General features: G+C 34.1%; 2 protein-coding genes across 3 annotated transcripts in view; both read left to right on the top strand.

The window, feature by feature from the left end:
* Positions 1-17558, top strand: part of stac (C2 and C2B_Munc13-like domain-containing protein staccato) — a 59047-nt gene that overhangs the window by 11849 nt on the left and 29640 nt on the right. Inside the window, exon 2 of one of the 2 annotated variants that reach the window (XM_068777705.1) lies at positions 9653-9923. In XM_068777705.1, coding sequence (XP_068633806.1) covers positions 9653-9923 — 271 coding nt within the window. Of the gene's footprint in view, positions 1-9652; positions 9924-13817; positions 13902-17558 lie in introns of those variants that run through there. The other variant, XM_068777703.1, reaches the window with a different exon arrangement.
* Ssadh (succinic semialdehyde dehydrogenase) lies at positions 6591-9262 on the top strand. The gene has a single exon (XM_068761340.1). It carries the CDS (start codon positions 6739-6741, stop codon positions 8257-8259), a length of 1521 nt encoding a protein of 506 aa, XP_068617441.1. The 5' UTR covers positions 6591-6738; the 3' UTR covers positions 8260-9262.

Below are 17558 nucleotides of genomic sequence, written 5' to 3'. Positions count from 1 at the left end.
CCTTTTTAGATTTATACGCAAATGAGTTTGCATACTCGCTTTACAGTGGCAACAACGGTTATATCGGATTTGTGATAAGTAAATCCTGCTCGATGTTTCTTAATAATCATATCCGTAGCCCAGCCAGCGACGGCTGTCCAACTTACCCCGTCTAAGGAGAGTAAATATCTCCCTTTCTCCTTTCTGCTAAAGGTGGAACCTTGCACACCTTAGTTCTCTGTCAAAATGTGATTTTGTGTCTTTATTAACATAACTGTTTAATAATACTAGAAATGTAGTTTATGAATAAATTACATATGCCCAAACAAGAAATTTAAAATCGCACGACATGATCTTTTCTAAAATAAAATATTTAAAGAGCTCCTCTTTCAGTCTGAGGAATAGAATGTCATAAAATTTTGTTACGGATGTTATTCATTAAATGAATAACTTCACAAAGAATTTAACTAAGCAAATGGTACTTAACAAATTGAATTAAAATAAACATTACAAATTGAAGCTGATGGTTTAGAACAAGAATCCTTGTGGAAATGTTCTCATTGTGGTCGAAAAAATTGAATTTTGAATTACTAACCACTTATTTTCTGCAAGAACAAGTGTTGCGATGTTACCTGTTTAGACTGACCTTCGTAAATTAAACTTCTCATTAGTAACATAATATAGTTTTGCTAAAAATAATACGCTAATTAAAAAAACTGTGTACCATGACATGGCAGGGGTAATAACCCGGTTACACAAGATCCATAAAATGACTTTGGGTTCGACCTTGAGTATTTTTTAAAGCTTCATAGTTGGCTCGCAACAGCAAAATTTATTATTTAATGAAAGAACGATGTTTACTAGCGCTAATGATAACGTCGTCATAGTGACTAAATGGAACTAACAAAGGAGCTTGTCTCACGCCTATAAATAATTTATGACGAATTTTGGATGAAGTAGAGTATCTACCTAACTAATTAAAAGCTAGTGATTATAGCCTATAAAGATATAACATATAAAGGCTTATTAGTTCTACGTGTAAAATGGTCATTTATCTGAAATACCCTTTTAAGATTTTACACCTATTTCCTTTCATCCTGTATAAAGAGTTCACTCTGAAATATGTTACATTAATTTATTTTTCTATTGGATTACGACATGTTAATAACTTCAGGACATAATATATATTTTCAGTATATTATTTAATGAATATAAAACCATTGCGTTTTTTTGTAGTGTGTGTTTTTGTACCTCTTTGGCAGCAAATGAGCTATACATTCATGCCTTTAAAGCTTTTAGACTTGTAACCAATCACCTCGTAAAGTTTAACTACGACTAAAAATAAATTATAATAATCATAAAAAATTAACAATATTTATAAATGTAGACAAATTCGGGTCATAAATTTAGCGTTCGTCTATTGATGTCTAGTTATTTTAATTTTAAAGTGAAGCCCAGTGATATAAAAGATTAAGCGTTTCATTAACAAGTTGGTCCATAGAGGATGTGGGTGGAGTGATACATTGCCTTTGCGATATACCTGCGTGGGTATAGGCTTACGTATTTTATCCTTTACGTATATTATCCTTTATTGGCGTATCCAAGTTAGTTGTTGTGACTCGATTGAGAAATGGGTAATGTTATGTGTAATATTATGGTATGCCAATCGCTAATATTTATATGGAATAAATTAGGTTTGTACCAGTTCGACTAGGAAACAAATGTTCCATGGTTAGTTTAAAGAGTTTATTTATTGCTATAAATTACAATAAATTAATTAAAACAAAGCTCTTTTCATTGTTGTCATTCGATATTAGAATTCGACATCTTAAAATATGAATAAGCAAATAGCTTTTTGATAAAAGCTGTGTTATCATTAGGAACTCAATTAATATTTCAATTGTAAAACGTTCACTGTTACTGGACGTAAGCCCTCTCTATAATTTTCCCAGAGCACCGGTTTGATGCCCTACACTGAGGTTACTGGTCTGTGATCTACACTCCACAATATAATTAATCCCACGTTAGATTATATGTACAGTTAGTGAAACATTGGTGCATATCATTAGTGTAAAGATATTACAACTTTGGTACAACAGCATTTAGAGATATTATTATATGTTGGAACAGAAAAAATAGTAAACTGTAACATCAATTATTTGAAGAGAATCAGGACAATTGATATAAATTTTTTTAATTTAAAATGTAAATCTGACAAGACGGATAAAAAGTAACTTAGACTAAATGTCAGCTAACGATAGCCGAATGTACGCAATTAACAATAAATTAAGCTACATTGCAGGTGTTACGTAGCTCATATAAGAAAAATAATGAAAGTAAAAATTCCAATGCAAATTTCAAACATATCATGTGACATTTTGTAGCATTAGTTCATGAATATATTGACAGCATCTCAAAACCAAGCTAATCTACTCAATAAAAATAAATACTGTAATTTACTTGAAAGTAAAATAAATAATTTTCTTGACAAATTTTACTAACATCTTTATTTAACAATTAAAGTTGATAACATAAGATCTCATAGGTGATAATCCATATAAAGAATAATAATAAAGATGACCGATATAGACCTTCGGTTCCTTCACATAAACAACACGATGCAGTAATCCAATAAAAATGGAAGGAAGCTGGAAGGTTAAAGCATATACTTAGTCTTGCCATAATTATTGTTACAAAGAATTTTTTACTGTACATAACTTTTATTACTATTTAAGTGTACTAGTTTTACAAATTAATATAAAATCATTAACAATAAATAATGTTTACCGTTTAAGTAGTTATTTCGGTTTTAACTTTCTATTCTTTTTAAATTATCAGTAAAAAAAATTACCAGTTCGCCTTTTATAGGCTGTAAGTTCTAAGTCATATTATAAAATACGTAACTAGATGCTATCTTCATTTCCTGAGATAAAATGTTTTGCATTCAGACAGGATTTCTTCGAGTTCTTTCTCTTACTGCTTTGGTCGCCTTTTTTGTACGGAAATAACGCAGACGGCCAGATCTTATTATATTCTAAGCAAACGTTACATTGTTTCTATCAAGAGCTTGGTCCCCAAAACATTTAACTAATACCAAGCATATGGACTGTTTTAAAAATTGTATTTAGGACCATACCCACTTTAATTAATGCAATCACAGCTATTCAGTTTTATCACCGCACTCCATTTTAATACCACAAAATATTTTACAATATATTGGCGCGAAAATGATAAAACACAATAAACATCCCATATAAAAAATCACAGGTTCCAAATTCATATATAATATTTTGTTTATATTTAATTATAATAGTATTTGTGGCCAGACTAAATACATTATAAAAACTAAATTGATCACTCATTTAAGTTGATAAGCTGCAAGCACCGTATCGGGAATTTCTCAATTTATTAAGGACGACTAAATAAAGATTAGTTTATAGGTTTTTCAATTAAATGTGAAAAAAAATTACATTTCGAATAATTTATTAAGATTGGCAAAAACTCTTTGAGTAAAATCGCTCTGTGACATTGATCACAAGAACCGTATTTTTAAATTTATAATATCCTAAGGATATTGTTGTGGCGTACATAACTCAATTAGCAATGTAACAATAAGCCCCGTCACTATCTTTGGTAATGGATAACTACTTTGACCTAGCAAATCAATAACACGCAACTTTAAGAAATTTAAAAATCATTTTATATCTAGAACTTAATTGTCTTTAATGGTATTAATTAAATTTGACCTCACGGAATTTGTATTTCAGAATTTTATTATTTTTAAAACCCTCTAGTGTTAATAGACATTTGCAGTTGGTTTCCCATTAATGAAATTGCTCATTAAAATTGTTTGAGGCTTTACGAACGTAGTAAACACAAACAGAATAATTCAATACTTGTTATTTGACTTTTGTACATATAAGGTCGAGGAAAAAGTGTTTTCATATCTTAGAAATAAAACTAATAGTAAATAAATAAATAACTTGCAATAAAATAATGAGAGAACTAGTTTGGGCAGGTGTAAAGGAATCTACACTATATACTTCTGATCTTGCACATTAATTAGGATAAACAATATTTAGGAATTATTAAAAATTTAAAAACCTGTGAAAAAAACATTAATATTTTGAAGCCGTCTGGTCATTAATAATTACGCCTAAAGGTTCTTCATTGTCTGTTAGTGTTCTTTAACACTTTTTTTTCATTTTGGCGTAATATTTTGCATTATGATGTTTATCAGATTATATAACTTAAATCTGATATACATAAAAAATCTAAGGATAACACATTGCTTTTCCAAACACAAAGTACTTTGTCTTAAACAATATTATCGTGACTTGTTCGTTAGTTCTTTAGTTCGATGAACCCTAAGTTCGACGACGTTACGCTGGACCGTAGCTCAATTTTTTTGTCGATTACTTCATTGGAATTATGCATATATTCTTAATGGTCTTCCTTATCCCAGCATATGAATATTTTTTACTCTGGGACATATGTCAGTCATTCCTTAAAAATTATATCATATAATCAAGGATCACACAGAAGAAAGGTTAAAAAAAACTTTAAACTTTATTAGCAGTAGGTGCTGTTAATAGGAATACTTAACAGCATCGTTTTATTTACCTCATAACAAAATAATATTAAAAAATTCTGATTAAAATCCAAACTGTAGTCTTTCACTATAGAAGTTTGTTTTCAAAGACATTTTCATAACGACATATTATTTTTAAACCGAAGTAAACAAAATTTATTCAAAATATTAACAAAGTTTAACGATTGAATATCGCATGCATAGTATACAAAAAGGTGAATAGCTGTCCCGAGAGGTTAGTCGGCGTTTCGCTGTTTACGGCGACGGCGAAATGGACGCTGCCTTGAATTGCGTCATTTTGACTCGTTTTCAAATCACATGAACAAATCTTTTAATGATTAAAAGACGTCGTTTTAGTTTAACGTTATAATACTCTCCGGGCAGTGTTTCCCTGTGATTTTAAAGTTAAAAGTATGTCTCGGATTTAATAATTTTCTAACCTGAAATTCATTATAACATTTTAAAAGGAATAGTGCGTTGTACCGTTTTTTATCCACATAATCTTAAAGATCTTATAAATTGTGTTTACGTCATAGCTCCAAGAACATATGACTCGGTTCAGTTTGTTTGGTGATTCATAAATATTTGCATTGCGTTAAGGAGGTAGTTTGCAGTCTGGTGCTGTTTAAAATTGTGCTTAATTTTGCTGTGATTGTAATAGTATAAGACGTATAAAAATGGATGAAGAATCAATGTGGAGAGGTTTCTACGAAAAATTACAGCAACAGAAGTCTGTTGAAGATCGAGAGCACGAAAGCAAGTGAGTTGTTCGTTGTAATGACATTGAGTTCGCTGTCAAAAGAATATAATACATATATAGCGTTTATTTTTCTTATAATTTTGCCCACGTTTGTTTTTGAACTTTTATGTGAATTATATACTTTTATTATTGTGTCTTTACTATATATAATAGATATTTATATAAAGTCAATATTATTTAACAAAATTCCTTTATAAAAATATAAGATGTTTAACGAAGAATTGTTCGATTATTATTGTAAAATACTAAGTACAAAGTAGAAATTAAAGACAATTTTTACTACATTAAGAAATCTTTAAAATATGTAAAAATATTAAGAATAAAGGAGACTAAAAATATAAAAAATTGATCAGACGCGAAATAGTTGTGAATCTTTTGATGTTGAATTCCGCATTGCTGGTAAATACAAAGTTACTTACTTTTGGAGAAGTAACTTCTTCGGTTGCATTTGCTGGTTTCCGTAATATATAATATTTAATATCGTCAGGAGGCCGCATGGTTTATAATTTATTATCTAAAAGTAATTAGGACCTGGTGTTATATGTGTAGCTAAATAAAATAAAATTCTTTCTTTTTGAAGAATTAAATGATGGTGCTTAAGCACTAACGCCGGGAAGAAATAGACATCTGTCTCGCACTTTGATATTTCATTAACAACTTAGAATCAAAGTAAAAATAACAATATAGTTTAACATTTTGTACGTTGATAATTTGTAATAACATTAGCTAGAGTACCCTTCAAACTAGAACAATAAAATGTTTACACACTGGCAAATACCACCGGCCCTTGAAAAGTAATTGTTTAGCGTTAAAATGTTATTAGATTAATAATGACCGTTTCATATTAAAAACGTTATAAAATTGTATACAAAATGTATACATTCTGGCATTATTAGTCTATGACCAAAATTTTATAGTTTTATAAAATATTATTGTTACATTTACGATATGATCACATTTTATAACATATAGTTTAGTAATGTTACCGCGAATTCATTAAGAATAAATCAATACATCCAACATAGTTCCTTTTAAATAACAATGTTGCCAACTTTCTAACAGCATTAACCAAAATCCTTCAGACATGTATGAAATACCTTACACTGAAATTAAATACACTTTTAACGTTAAAGATTAATTAATTAAAATGTGTTGAAATCAAGTTAAAAAAAATGTTTGTCGTTTAATTCCTCGGGTAAAATGTAAGAAATCTGTGGCAACACTACATAACTATCAGTTTTATTACTAAGAAATCTTTAGTGTTTCATATTACTTTGTGGCGAAAAGCATTAAATACTTAAATGCCTAAATATTATTAATAAAGTAGCAAAATATTCGTTACATATCTTATCATTTGACTTCGTGTTATGTAAACTGTGTGACACACAAAGTTGGTGAATAAAATAAAATGATTCTATCTCGCATTAATACAACGCGTGTTTCTAAATTATCTCTTATAATATCAAGGAGCATGAAATTGCTTCGAAATCAAGCTTACGTGAATGGACAATGGGTGAATGCTGAAAGTAATTGTGTATTTCCGGTACATAATCCTGTAGATGACAGTACAATTACTGAAGTGCCGGATATGGATGTATGTGATGTTCAAAGAGCTATTGAAGTTGCTTCTTGTACTTTTGAATCTTGGAAGAACACAACTGCCAAAGAACGATCTTATGTGCTGAGAAAATGGTTCAATTTGTGCCAAGAAAACACTGATCTATTAGCTAATATTATAACAGCTGAATCTGGTAAGCCTCTCTCAGAATCGAAAGGGGAAATAGCATACGGAAATTCATTTTTGGAATGGTTTGCTGACACCGCAAGGCATATTAATGGAGAGGTATTGTGTAGTCCATGGCCAAATAAACAAATAATGGTGACTCGACATCCCATTGGTGTTGTATCTGTAATTACTCCTTGGAACTTCCCTTATGCTATGATCACTCGTAAAGTTGGTGCACTAATGGCAGCAGGATGTACTTGCGTTATTAAACCATCTGAAGATACTCCATTATCTGCTTTAGCTGTAGCTGATTTAGCTCATCAAGCAGGTGTACCTAAAGGTGTTATCAATGTAATAACAAGCAGTCGGAAGAATGCTCCCAATGTTGGAAAGCTTATGTGTGATCATCCCAACATCAGGTGTATCTCATTCACAGGTTCTACAAAAGTTGGAAAGATTTTATATGGAATAGCAGCTAAAGGAATAAAAAGAGTGGCATTAGAATTAGGTGGCAATGCACCTTTTATAGTCTTTGCAAGTGCTGACATAGAAAATGCATTGGACCAGGCAATGTTAGCAAAATTTAGAAATAATGGTCAGGCTTGTGTTGGGGCAAACAGATTTTTGATTCAAGAAGAAATCTATGACAAATTTGTTGATGGTTTTAAAAAACGTATTGGGCAGAAGTGTATCCTAGGCCCTGGTACGAAAGAGGGTGTAACTTGTGGGCCTTTAATAAATGAAATGCAAGCCACTAAGGTATCAGGATTGGTAGACGATGCTGTTCAAAAGGGGGCAAAGGCATTAATTGGAGGAAAGTTTGCAACTGATCTAGGGAATAAATTCTATGAGTCTACTTTATTAGTTGATGTTAAACCTGAAATGTCAATTTATGAGGAGGAGATATTTGGACCTATAGCTGTATGCCTTAAGTTTAAAACGGAAGATGAAGTTCTTGCAATAGCAAACAGTACAAATAGTGGTCTGGCATCATATGTATTTACTAAAGATCTTGGACAGGCATTTAGAATGTCCCGTAAAATGGATTTTGGCATGGTTGCTATTAATGATGGCATACTCTCAGCTGCTGAACCACCATTTGGAGGAATTAAGGAGTCAGGAATAGGAAGAGAAGGAAGTCAACATGGTATTGAAGAGTATACAGATATCAAGTATACTCTGTTTTCCGGGCTAGATAAATAATTGGTTTTTGGTCCTCTCTTTTGGAAAGAGATTGATTATATACTCGTAACATATTTAAAGGAAATAATGTATGTAATTCTTATATTGTTATTCTATGAATTTGCAAAACTAGCAAGCACAATTACCAACTCAGCTAAATATTTAAAAGCATTTAAATCTGTAGATTTAGGTTAGAAACATAGATGATATATATGCCAATGATAACATAATTTATCCAGTCTTTTTATAATCAAATAGAAGGTATTATAAGAAAAAACAGGCCACATTTGTAATATAAAGTGATCACATATTGCCGCCCCCGCAGTAAAATCACAATTGCTTTTTGGATTTAAAATATTAGCAATATTGTCTGCAAGTTCCGAAACACCTTGTCAAGTTATTTCATAATTTTGGAGATAGGCAATATAAGAAAATGACAAGACTTAGAAATAGCTTTTGCATGTTCATTTTCACTAATATAGAAAATTTGAGTTATTTGCTATAAGCAAAGCATCTTTTCAAAAATTCCTAGATTGTTCAGTATAAAATTAGCTTTCAAGCTAATCAAAGACATTTTCAAGTTCCTATTTTTTGAGATAAAACCAATATTTAGATTTTCCTCTCCCGAAATGTTGCATTTTTAGACTTATCATTTTATTTTGTGGGGGTGGCGACATTTTGTTTGAATAAAAATATTATTCTTGAATATGTTACTTATTTAATGCCACTGATTTATGAATGTATGAAATGTAAAGGGGGAATCTAACTTGTAATGTAATCCCAGTCTTCCAGTATATTGTGATGTTTAGAATTATAAGAATATAATGACGTGATCTATATGAATATATCAAGTAAGCTAAACAAGTAGGGCATTTAAATTTTAAATAAAGTTAGGCTGTGTAAAAATTTTAGTTAATTTTTTTAATAGTGAGATCACTGTATTTATAAAATGATTTATATTAATTTATTGCATGTTTGAAAATAAATTTTGTTTCATAAATTATGTTATAACAAATATACTATTGCCAAGTTCTAAAGTCTGTTATTGATCCTAATTCTTCCCTATAAACTATATAAAATTTAACAAAATTTAGTAGTGGTAGGGTCTTCTTAGATTCATGCTATAATTATGTTATAAGGATATAGTTGGTTAATTTTATAGTAAATATAGAATATATTAGATATAAAATATGCAGCTATATTCATTATCATTTTATCAGTATTATGACAAAACAATATTATACTGCAAATTAAACAACTGTCAATTAAAGACTACCCATAAGAATATTAATGTTTGTCATAAATGTAGTATATTTCCAAAACTTTTTTTAATATTAACATACCTCATGTTTAAACATTACAACCTTTAAAGGTCCTTTTCAAAATTATACATGGTTTAATATTTTTTTTACAGAATTCAAGAAGTTGATGATAGTTTCTTTGAGAAATTTGGATCCATACTGAAACAAGTGTCACTTAAGGCTGCTTTAGAAGAGGCTACTCCTTTAGCTCCTCTTAAGGAAGCAGAGGAGCAAGATGGTGAACAAAAAGAGGTGGCCGATTTGCAAGAGGCTAGAAATCCTGGGCGTGATTCTGATAGTGGCAATGAGACATTACTGGACACAGATTCAGAGCCTGAGGATCCAGAAAAAATAGATTTCTATGTGGAGGCAGTGGGTTGGAATGTAAGTTGCCATCTTAATATCTTATTGTTCACAGAAGCCTGTAGTTTAAACTTTAGTGCCAAGACATGCTAGAAGTTTATATATCTTTTGGTAATTTAAGGAATACTTATTAGGCAAAAAACAAAACATTATGAAATGTTTAAAAACAAAATTTCTTAATGAATATAAATCTCTTTAAGAACCATAAATTTGCATTCGATTTTCTTAGCTGAAAACAAATGATCCTTGGACTTTACCTACACAGACAATCATATACGATAGCAACCAATTGGTTGTAATAACTGTTCTTTTGTCATTAAAAAGCATCAAACTTTTTACAACTACTTTCAATCATTCTTTCTTAAGTGATCAATAAAACTTTAGATAGCAAAAGGTCAGTAATTTCTCTCTGTAATCTGCAGGGTTAGATCAACATGTTAGATTGATTTTTGGACAGGGTGTACCATACATTAATTAAGAGCAAATATGCTGTACACTTATTCCTTTACAGCCCATGCTTTAATTATAACTTTAACACTTATAGCTATTCTACCTGTATAATATTGGAACATTACAAAGGTTTCGAGGTACAAAACAAACTGGTTTGTATTAGAAATAGTTTTTTAAATTTTTTATTAATTATAAATATTTAACAAATATATTTATGCATTACAATAGTCATTTTCATATTTATAAATGTTGCGTTTTATTATGTCTCTCCAGTCCAGTTTGAACTAGACATTGAGTTATATTTATTGATTGAAAGTGGGACATATTTCAATATTATATGTTTATAGCTAGAGAATATCATTGTGCCATTTTTTCATTAACATTTATTATATTTTTGAAATATTTTTTTTGTTTTCTTTATTTCATTTGCGATCAGTCCCAGGACTATAAGCGGATTTGTTGGGTGGTTATAGCTTTGGAAGGGGTCTCCCCGGCGGCGACACTCCTGGCTCACCATCGAGCGTCTAATCTCTGGATGTGATGGCGTTTAAGACGTTTCCTGTACCGGATGCAAGTCAATTTGGGTGTTTGTCTAGCCGATTTTTGCAATTAGTAAATAACTGTTGGATCTCCTCCTTTACTGTTTTGATCTCCAGAGCTTCGTGGATTTCAGAGTTCGTGAGGAACCATGGAGCGTTTGTTGTGGTACGCAGTATGCCATTTTGCAGCCTTTGTATAATGGTTATGTTGGAGTTACAAGCGTTTCCCCTGAGTTGGATCCCGTACATTCACATAGGTTTGAATATCATTTTGTAGATAAGGAGCTTGTTGTCCACCGATAGTTTGGGGTTACGAGCCAACAGCCAGTACCTAGACCGGAACCGTATGTTTAACTCATCACGCTTCTTTTTAATGTGCTGTTTCCATGTAAGTCTTCTGTCCAGGTGTGAGTCACTATGGGGTAAGGTGTTGTTACCCAATTGTACGGGTGAGCAGTTTCCTTTTCTAAGCGTGAAAGTAATGTGGATCAGTTTAGAGGCACTTGTCTTAATGCGCCACTTCTGCAGCCAGTCATCTACTTTGTTGAGGCTTTCTTGTAGAATGTTTGAAGCTGTCTGGGGTTTTTTGCTACTTGCCAACAGTGTAGTATCGTCAGCGAATGTAGCATTCATCACTTGTGATGTCTGTGGGAGGTATGCTGTATACAGGGTTATATAGGATTAGGCCAAGAACGGAGCCCTGGGGTACTCCAGCCAAGATCTCATAGATATTTGATACGTCTCCACCTACCCGTACCTTGAACATGCGTTTCGACAAGTAGGAATTCATCAAGGTATAGTAGGTGTGTGGTAGTAGCTTTTTTGTTTTGGAGAGTAGGCCCTGATGCCATATTTTGTTGAACACCTGTTGGATGTCGAGAAATACAGCAGAGCAGTACTCCTTAGCTTCAAGGGAATGTCGTATCTTATCATAGACCCGTTGTACTTGCTCTATAGTCGAGTGTTGATTCCTATACCCAAATTGATGTTCATGGATTGCTTCATTTTCCTCTAGCAGTGGCAGTATTCTGTTCAGTAGAATTCTCTCAAACACTTTAGACAGGACAGGTAATAAAATTATCGGTTTGTATGAAGTAACATCATCTTGGGGTTTTCCAGGCTTGTGTATCATTGTGATGACTGATACTTTCCACATGCTTGGAAAATGTTGGGCCCTAAGGACACCATTGAGAAACGTATTGATGAGCACTAAAGCTTTTCTAGGAAGTTGCATTAATATTTCCTTCGTGATTAGATCAAAGCCAGGAGCTTTGTTGTTTTTTATTCTTTTTATGGTCCATGCCAGCTCACGCAACGTTATTGGCCTCGGTAGCAATGATAGTTGGAGGCCCTGCTGCAGGTGGTCGTCTAATTCCCTCTCAAATTCCTCGCTTGCACCATAATTTGGTTTAAATACTTTGGCTAGATGTTTTGCGAATGTTTCTGCCTTTTCTCTGCTAGTCTTAGCCCAGTCTCCGCTATTTTTTATTATGGCAGACTTAAATTGTTGTGGTCTGTTGAATGTTTTGGTGGATTTCCAGAGATATATTCCGATGACGCGGTAGCCGTTAGATTTTGCAGCTTACTTTGTAGAGTTGCGTTGTTTATGCTATCCAGCATTTCCTTTAATTCTTCTATGGCTTTGTTGAAGGCGGTCTTGTCAGATTTGAGTCTAGATTGATGACAGACTCTTCTCAACTTTCTTTTTTCCAGTACTTTTTCTTTAATTTCGAGAGGAATGTTAGCAACGGGAGCCTTTTTCTTTTTGGTTGGGGTGTTTATCCTGCACGCATTTTGTATTAGGCTAGTGATGTAGCCTCTAGTTGTCGCATCTTCTATCTCCTCTGGTGTCTTTAAGGATACATGTAGTTGTATGGTATCTTCTATGTATTCTCTAAATCTCTTCCAATCGGTGAATTTATTGGACAAGGTTTCGGGTTCTTCGTAGCTTATTAGAGTGGTGCTTATGGTCAGAATCACAGGGGTATGATCAGAGTTACTGTCGTGCCAAGACTCGGGTTTGAGGTAGTGTCTCAAAAGTCCTTCGGTGATGAAAAAGTCCAGGAGGTCAGGCTTTTCCTTAAGGTCTGTAGGCCAGAATGTAGGTTCGCCAAACGAGATCGGAATTAAGTTATGTCTATCTAGGCACCCTTTGAGCTACCTGCCTCTTGTAGTTGTTAATCTGGAGCCCCAGTATGTGTGCTTGGCGTTCCAGTTGCCACCAGCAATAAACCTGTTTCCGAGTGTGAGGAAGAATTCAGAGAATTTTGCACTATCTGTTGTATATCTTGGTGGGCAATATATTGAAGATATGTTGAGGGGTCCATCCTTACTTTCAACTGCGATACAAGTTGCCTGTTTTTGGCTGGTCTTTTACTCGGGCAAGATGTGGTGCTTAATGGAAGATGGCTATGGCCGTTTTGGCTGCGTGACCTGTGCCATCGGAGTGGTAAATCATATAGATGTAGCAACCTTTAGCTGTTATGTTACTTTTTGGTGTGCAGTGCGCTTCAGATATGAGTACAACATCCAGTTTATTGTTCGCAATCAATACTTTTAACTCGGACTTGTTTGGCGTCAAACCATTAATGTTCCAAGTGGCTATCGTGAGTGGAGTCATTTTGTGCTCATATCTAGCAGTACTCATCTGTTGTAAGATTAAGAAAGAATTTTTCTGATTGTTTTATCATTAATTCTTCTAATTTATTATATGTTCTCGCCTCAAGTTGCAGTTCACTTGCGTTCTTCTTTAATCTTTCACCGTAGCTGTCGTAGGGTTTACTACCTATGGGGTTTTCGGGTTTTGTTTGAGTAGTTTTTTTTTACTCTGTCGGCCTAGTGGTGTTTTTCTGAGTCGTCCTTTGTGGCATTCTTCTAGCAAGCCGATTTGCAAGAGGCTAGAAATCCTGGGCGTGATTCTGATAGTGGCAATGAGACATTACTGGACACAGATTCAGAGCCTGAGGATCCAGAAAAAATAGATTTCTATGTGGAGGCAGTGGGTTGGAATGTAAGTTGCCATCTTAATATCTTATTGTTCACAGAAGCCTGTAGTTTAAACTTTAGTGCCAAGACATGCTAGAAGTTTATATATCTTTTGGTAATTTAAGGAATACTTATTAGGCAAAAAACAAAACATTATGAAATGTTTAAAAACAAAATTTCTTAATGAATATAAATCTCTTTAAGAACCATAAATTTGCATTCGATTTTCTTAGCTGAAAACAAATGATCCTTGGACTTTACCTACACAGACAATCATATACGATAGCAACCAATTGGTTGTAATAACTGTTCTTTTGTCATTAAAAAGCATCAAACTTTTTACAACTACTTTCAATCATTCTTTCTTAAGTGATCAATAAAACTTTAGATAGCAAAAGGTCAGTAATTTCTCTCTGTAATCTGCAGGGTTAGATCAACATGTTAGATTGATTTTTGGACAGGGTGTACCATACATTAATTAAGAGCAAATATGCTGTACACTTATTCCTTTACAGCCCATGCTTTAATTATAACTTTAACACTTATAGCTATTCTACCTGTATAATATTGGAACATTACAAAGGTTTCGAGGTACAAAACAAACTGGTTTGTATTAGAAATAGTTTTTTAAATTTTTTATTAATTATAAATATTTAACAAATATATTTATGCATTACAATAGTCATTTTCATATTTATAAATGTTGCGTTTTATTATGTCTCTCCAGTCCAGTTTGAACTAGACATTGAGTTATATTTATTGATTGAAAGTGGGACATATTTCAATATTATATGTTTATAGCTAGAGAATATCATTGTGCCATTTTTTCATTAACATTTATTATATTTTTGAAATATTTTTTTTGTTTTCTTTATTTCATTTGCGATCAGTCCCAGGACTATAAGCGGATTTGTTGGGTGGTTATAGCTTTGGAAGGGGTCTCCCCGGCGGCGACACTCCTGGCTCACCATCGAGCGTCTAATCTCTGGATGTGATGGCGTTTAAGACGTTTCCTGTACCGGATGCAAGTCAATTTGGGTGTTTGTCTAGCCGATTTTTGCAATTAGTAAATAACTGTTGGATCTCCTCCTTTACTGTTTTGATCTCCAGAGCTTCGTGGATTTCAGAGTTCGTGAGGAACCATGGAGCGTTTGTTGTGGTACGCAGTATGCCATTTTGCAGCCTTTGTATAATGGTTATGTTGGAGTTACAAGCGTTTCCCCTGAGTTGGATCCCGTACATTCACATAGGTTTGAATATCATTTTGTAGATAAGGAGCTTGTTGTCCACCGATAGTTTGGGGTTACGAGCCAACAGCCAGTACCTAGACCGGAACCGTATGTTTAACTCATCACGCTTCTTTTTAATGTGCTGTTTCCATGTAAGTCTTCTGTCCAGGTGTGAGTCACTATGGGGTAAGGTGTTGTTACCCAATTGTACGGGTGAGCAGTTTCCTTTTCTAAGCGTGAAAGTAATGTGGATCAGTTTAGAGGCACTTGTCTTAATGCGCCACTTCTGCAGCCAGTCATCTACTTTGTTGAGGCTTTCTTGTAGAATGTTTGAAGCTGTCTGGGGTTTTTTGCTACTTGCCAACAGTGTAGTATCGTCAGCGAATGTAGCATTCATCACTTGTGATGTCTGTGGGAGGTATGCTGTATACAGGGTTATATAGGATTAGGCCAAGAACGGAGCCCTGGGGTACTCCAGCCAAGATCTCATAGATATTTGATACGTCTCCACCTACCCGTACCTTGAACATGCGTTTCGACAAGTAGGAATTCATCAAGGTATAGTAGGTGTGTGGTAGTAGCTTTTTTGTTTTGGAGAGTAGGCCCTGATGCCATATTTTGTTGAACACCTGTTGGATGTCGAGAAATACAGCAGAGCAGTACTCCTTAGCTTCAAGGGAATGTCGTATCTTATCATAGACCCGTTGTACTTGCTCTATAGTCGAGTGTTGATTCCTATACCCAAATTGATGTTCATGGATTGCTTCATTTTCCTCTAGCAGTGGCAGTATTCTGTTCAGTAGAATTCTCTCAAACACTTTAGACAGGACAGGTAATAAAATTATCGGTTTGTATGAAGTAACATCATCTTGGGGTTTTCCAGGCTTGTGTATCATTGTGATGACTGATACTTTCCACATGCTTGGAAAATGTTGGGCCCTAAGGACACCATTGAGAAACGTATTGATGAGCACTAAAGCTTTTCTAGGAAGTTGCATTAATATTTCCTTCGTGATTAGATCAAAGCCAGGAGCTTTGTTGTTTTTTATTCTTTTTATGGTCCATGCCAGCTCACGCAACGTTATTGGCCTCGGTAGCAATGATAGTTGGAGGCCCTGCTGCAGGTGGTCGTCTAATTCCCTCTCAAATTCCTCGCTTGCACCATAATTTGGTTTAAATACTTTGGCTAGATGTTTTGCGAATGTTTCTGCCTTTTCTCTGCTAGTCTTAGCCCAGTCTCCGCTATTTTTTATTATGGCAGACTTAAATTGTTGTGGTCTGTTGAATGTTTTGGTGGATTTCCAGAGATATATTCCGATGACGCGGTAGCCGTTAGATTTTGCAGCTTACTTTGTAGAGTTGCGTTGTTTATGCTATCCAGCATTTCCTTTAATTCTTCTATGGCTTTGTTGAAGGCGGTCTTGTCAGATTTGAGTCTAGATTGATGACAGACTCTTCTCAACTTTCTTTTTTCCAGTACTTTTTCTTTAATTTCGAGAGGAATGTTAGCAACGGGAGCCTTTTTCTTTTTGGTTGGGGTGTTTATCCTGCACGCATTTTGTATTAGGCTAGTGATGTAGCCTCTAGTTGTCGCATCTTCTATCTCCTCTGGTGTCTTTAAGGATACATGTAGTTGTATGGTATCTTCTATGTATTCTCTAAATCTCTTCCAATCGGTGAATTTATTGGACAAGGTTTCGGGTTCTTCGTAGCTTATTAGAGTGGTGCTTATGGTCAGAATCACAGGGGTATGATCAGAGTTACTGTCGTGCCAAGACTCGGGTTTGAGGTAGTGTCTCAAAAGTCCTTCGGTGATGAAAAAGTCCAGGAGGTCAGGCTTTTCCTTAAGGTCTGTAGGCCAGAATGTAGGTTCGCCAAACGAGATCGGAATTAAGTTATGTCTATCTAGGCACCCTTTGAGCTACCTGCCTCTTGTAGTTGTTAATCTGGAGCCCCAGTATGTGTGCTTGGCGTTCCAGTTGCCACCAGCAATAAACCTGTTTCCGAGTGTGAGGAAGAATTCAGAGAATTTTGCACTATCTGTTGTATATCTTGGTGGGCAATATATTGAAGATATGTTGAGGGGTCCATCCTTACTTTCAACTGCGATACAAGTTGCCTGTTTTTGGCTGGTCTTTTACTCGGGCAAGATGTGGTGCTTAATGGAAGATGGCTATGGCCGTTTTGGCTGCGTGACCTGTGCCATCGGAGTGGTAAATCATATAGATGTAGCAACCTTTAGCTGTTATGTTACTTTTTGGTGTGCAGTGCGCTTCAGATATGAGTACAACATCCAGTTTATTGTTCGCAATCAATACTTTTAACTCGGACTTGTTTGGCGTCAAACCATTAATGTTCCAAGTGGCTATCGTGAGTGGAGTCATTTTGTGCTCATATCTAGCAGTACTCATCTGTTGTAAGATTAAGAAAGAATTTTTCTGATTGTTTTATCA

This window comes from Battus philenor, unplaced genomic scaffold (genome assembly GCF_028537555.1).
Source record: "Battus philenor isolate CCGP_79_NKW_IND1 unplaced genomic scaffold, ilBatPhil1.0.hap1 SCAF_14, whole genome shotgun sequence".
In the NCBI taxonomy this organism is placed as follows: Eukaryota; Metazoa; Arthropoda; class Insecta; order Lepidoptera; family Papilionidae; genus Battus; species Battus philenor.
Note: the sequence above shows the minus strand (reverse complement) of the source record. Positions and strands in the feature narration are given on the sequence as shown.

What these genes read in the sequence shown, in the direction of transcription:
- Ssadh (XM_068761340.1), top strand. Translation starts at nt 6,739, where the DNA reads ATGATTCTATCTCGCATTAATACAACGCGTGTTTCTAAATTATCTCTT.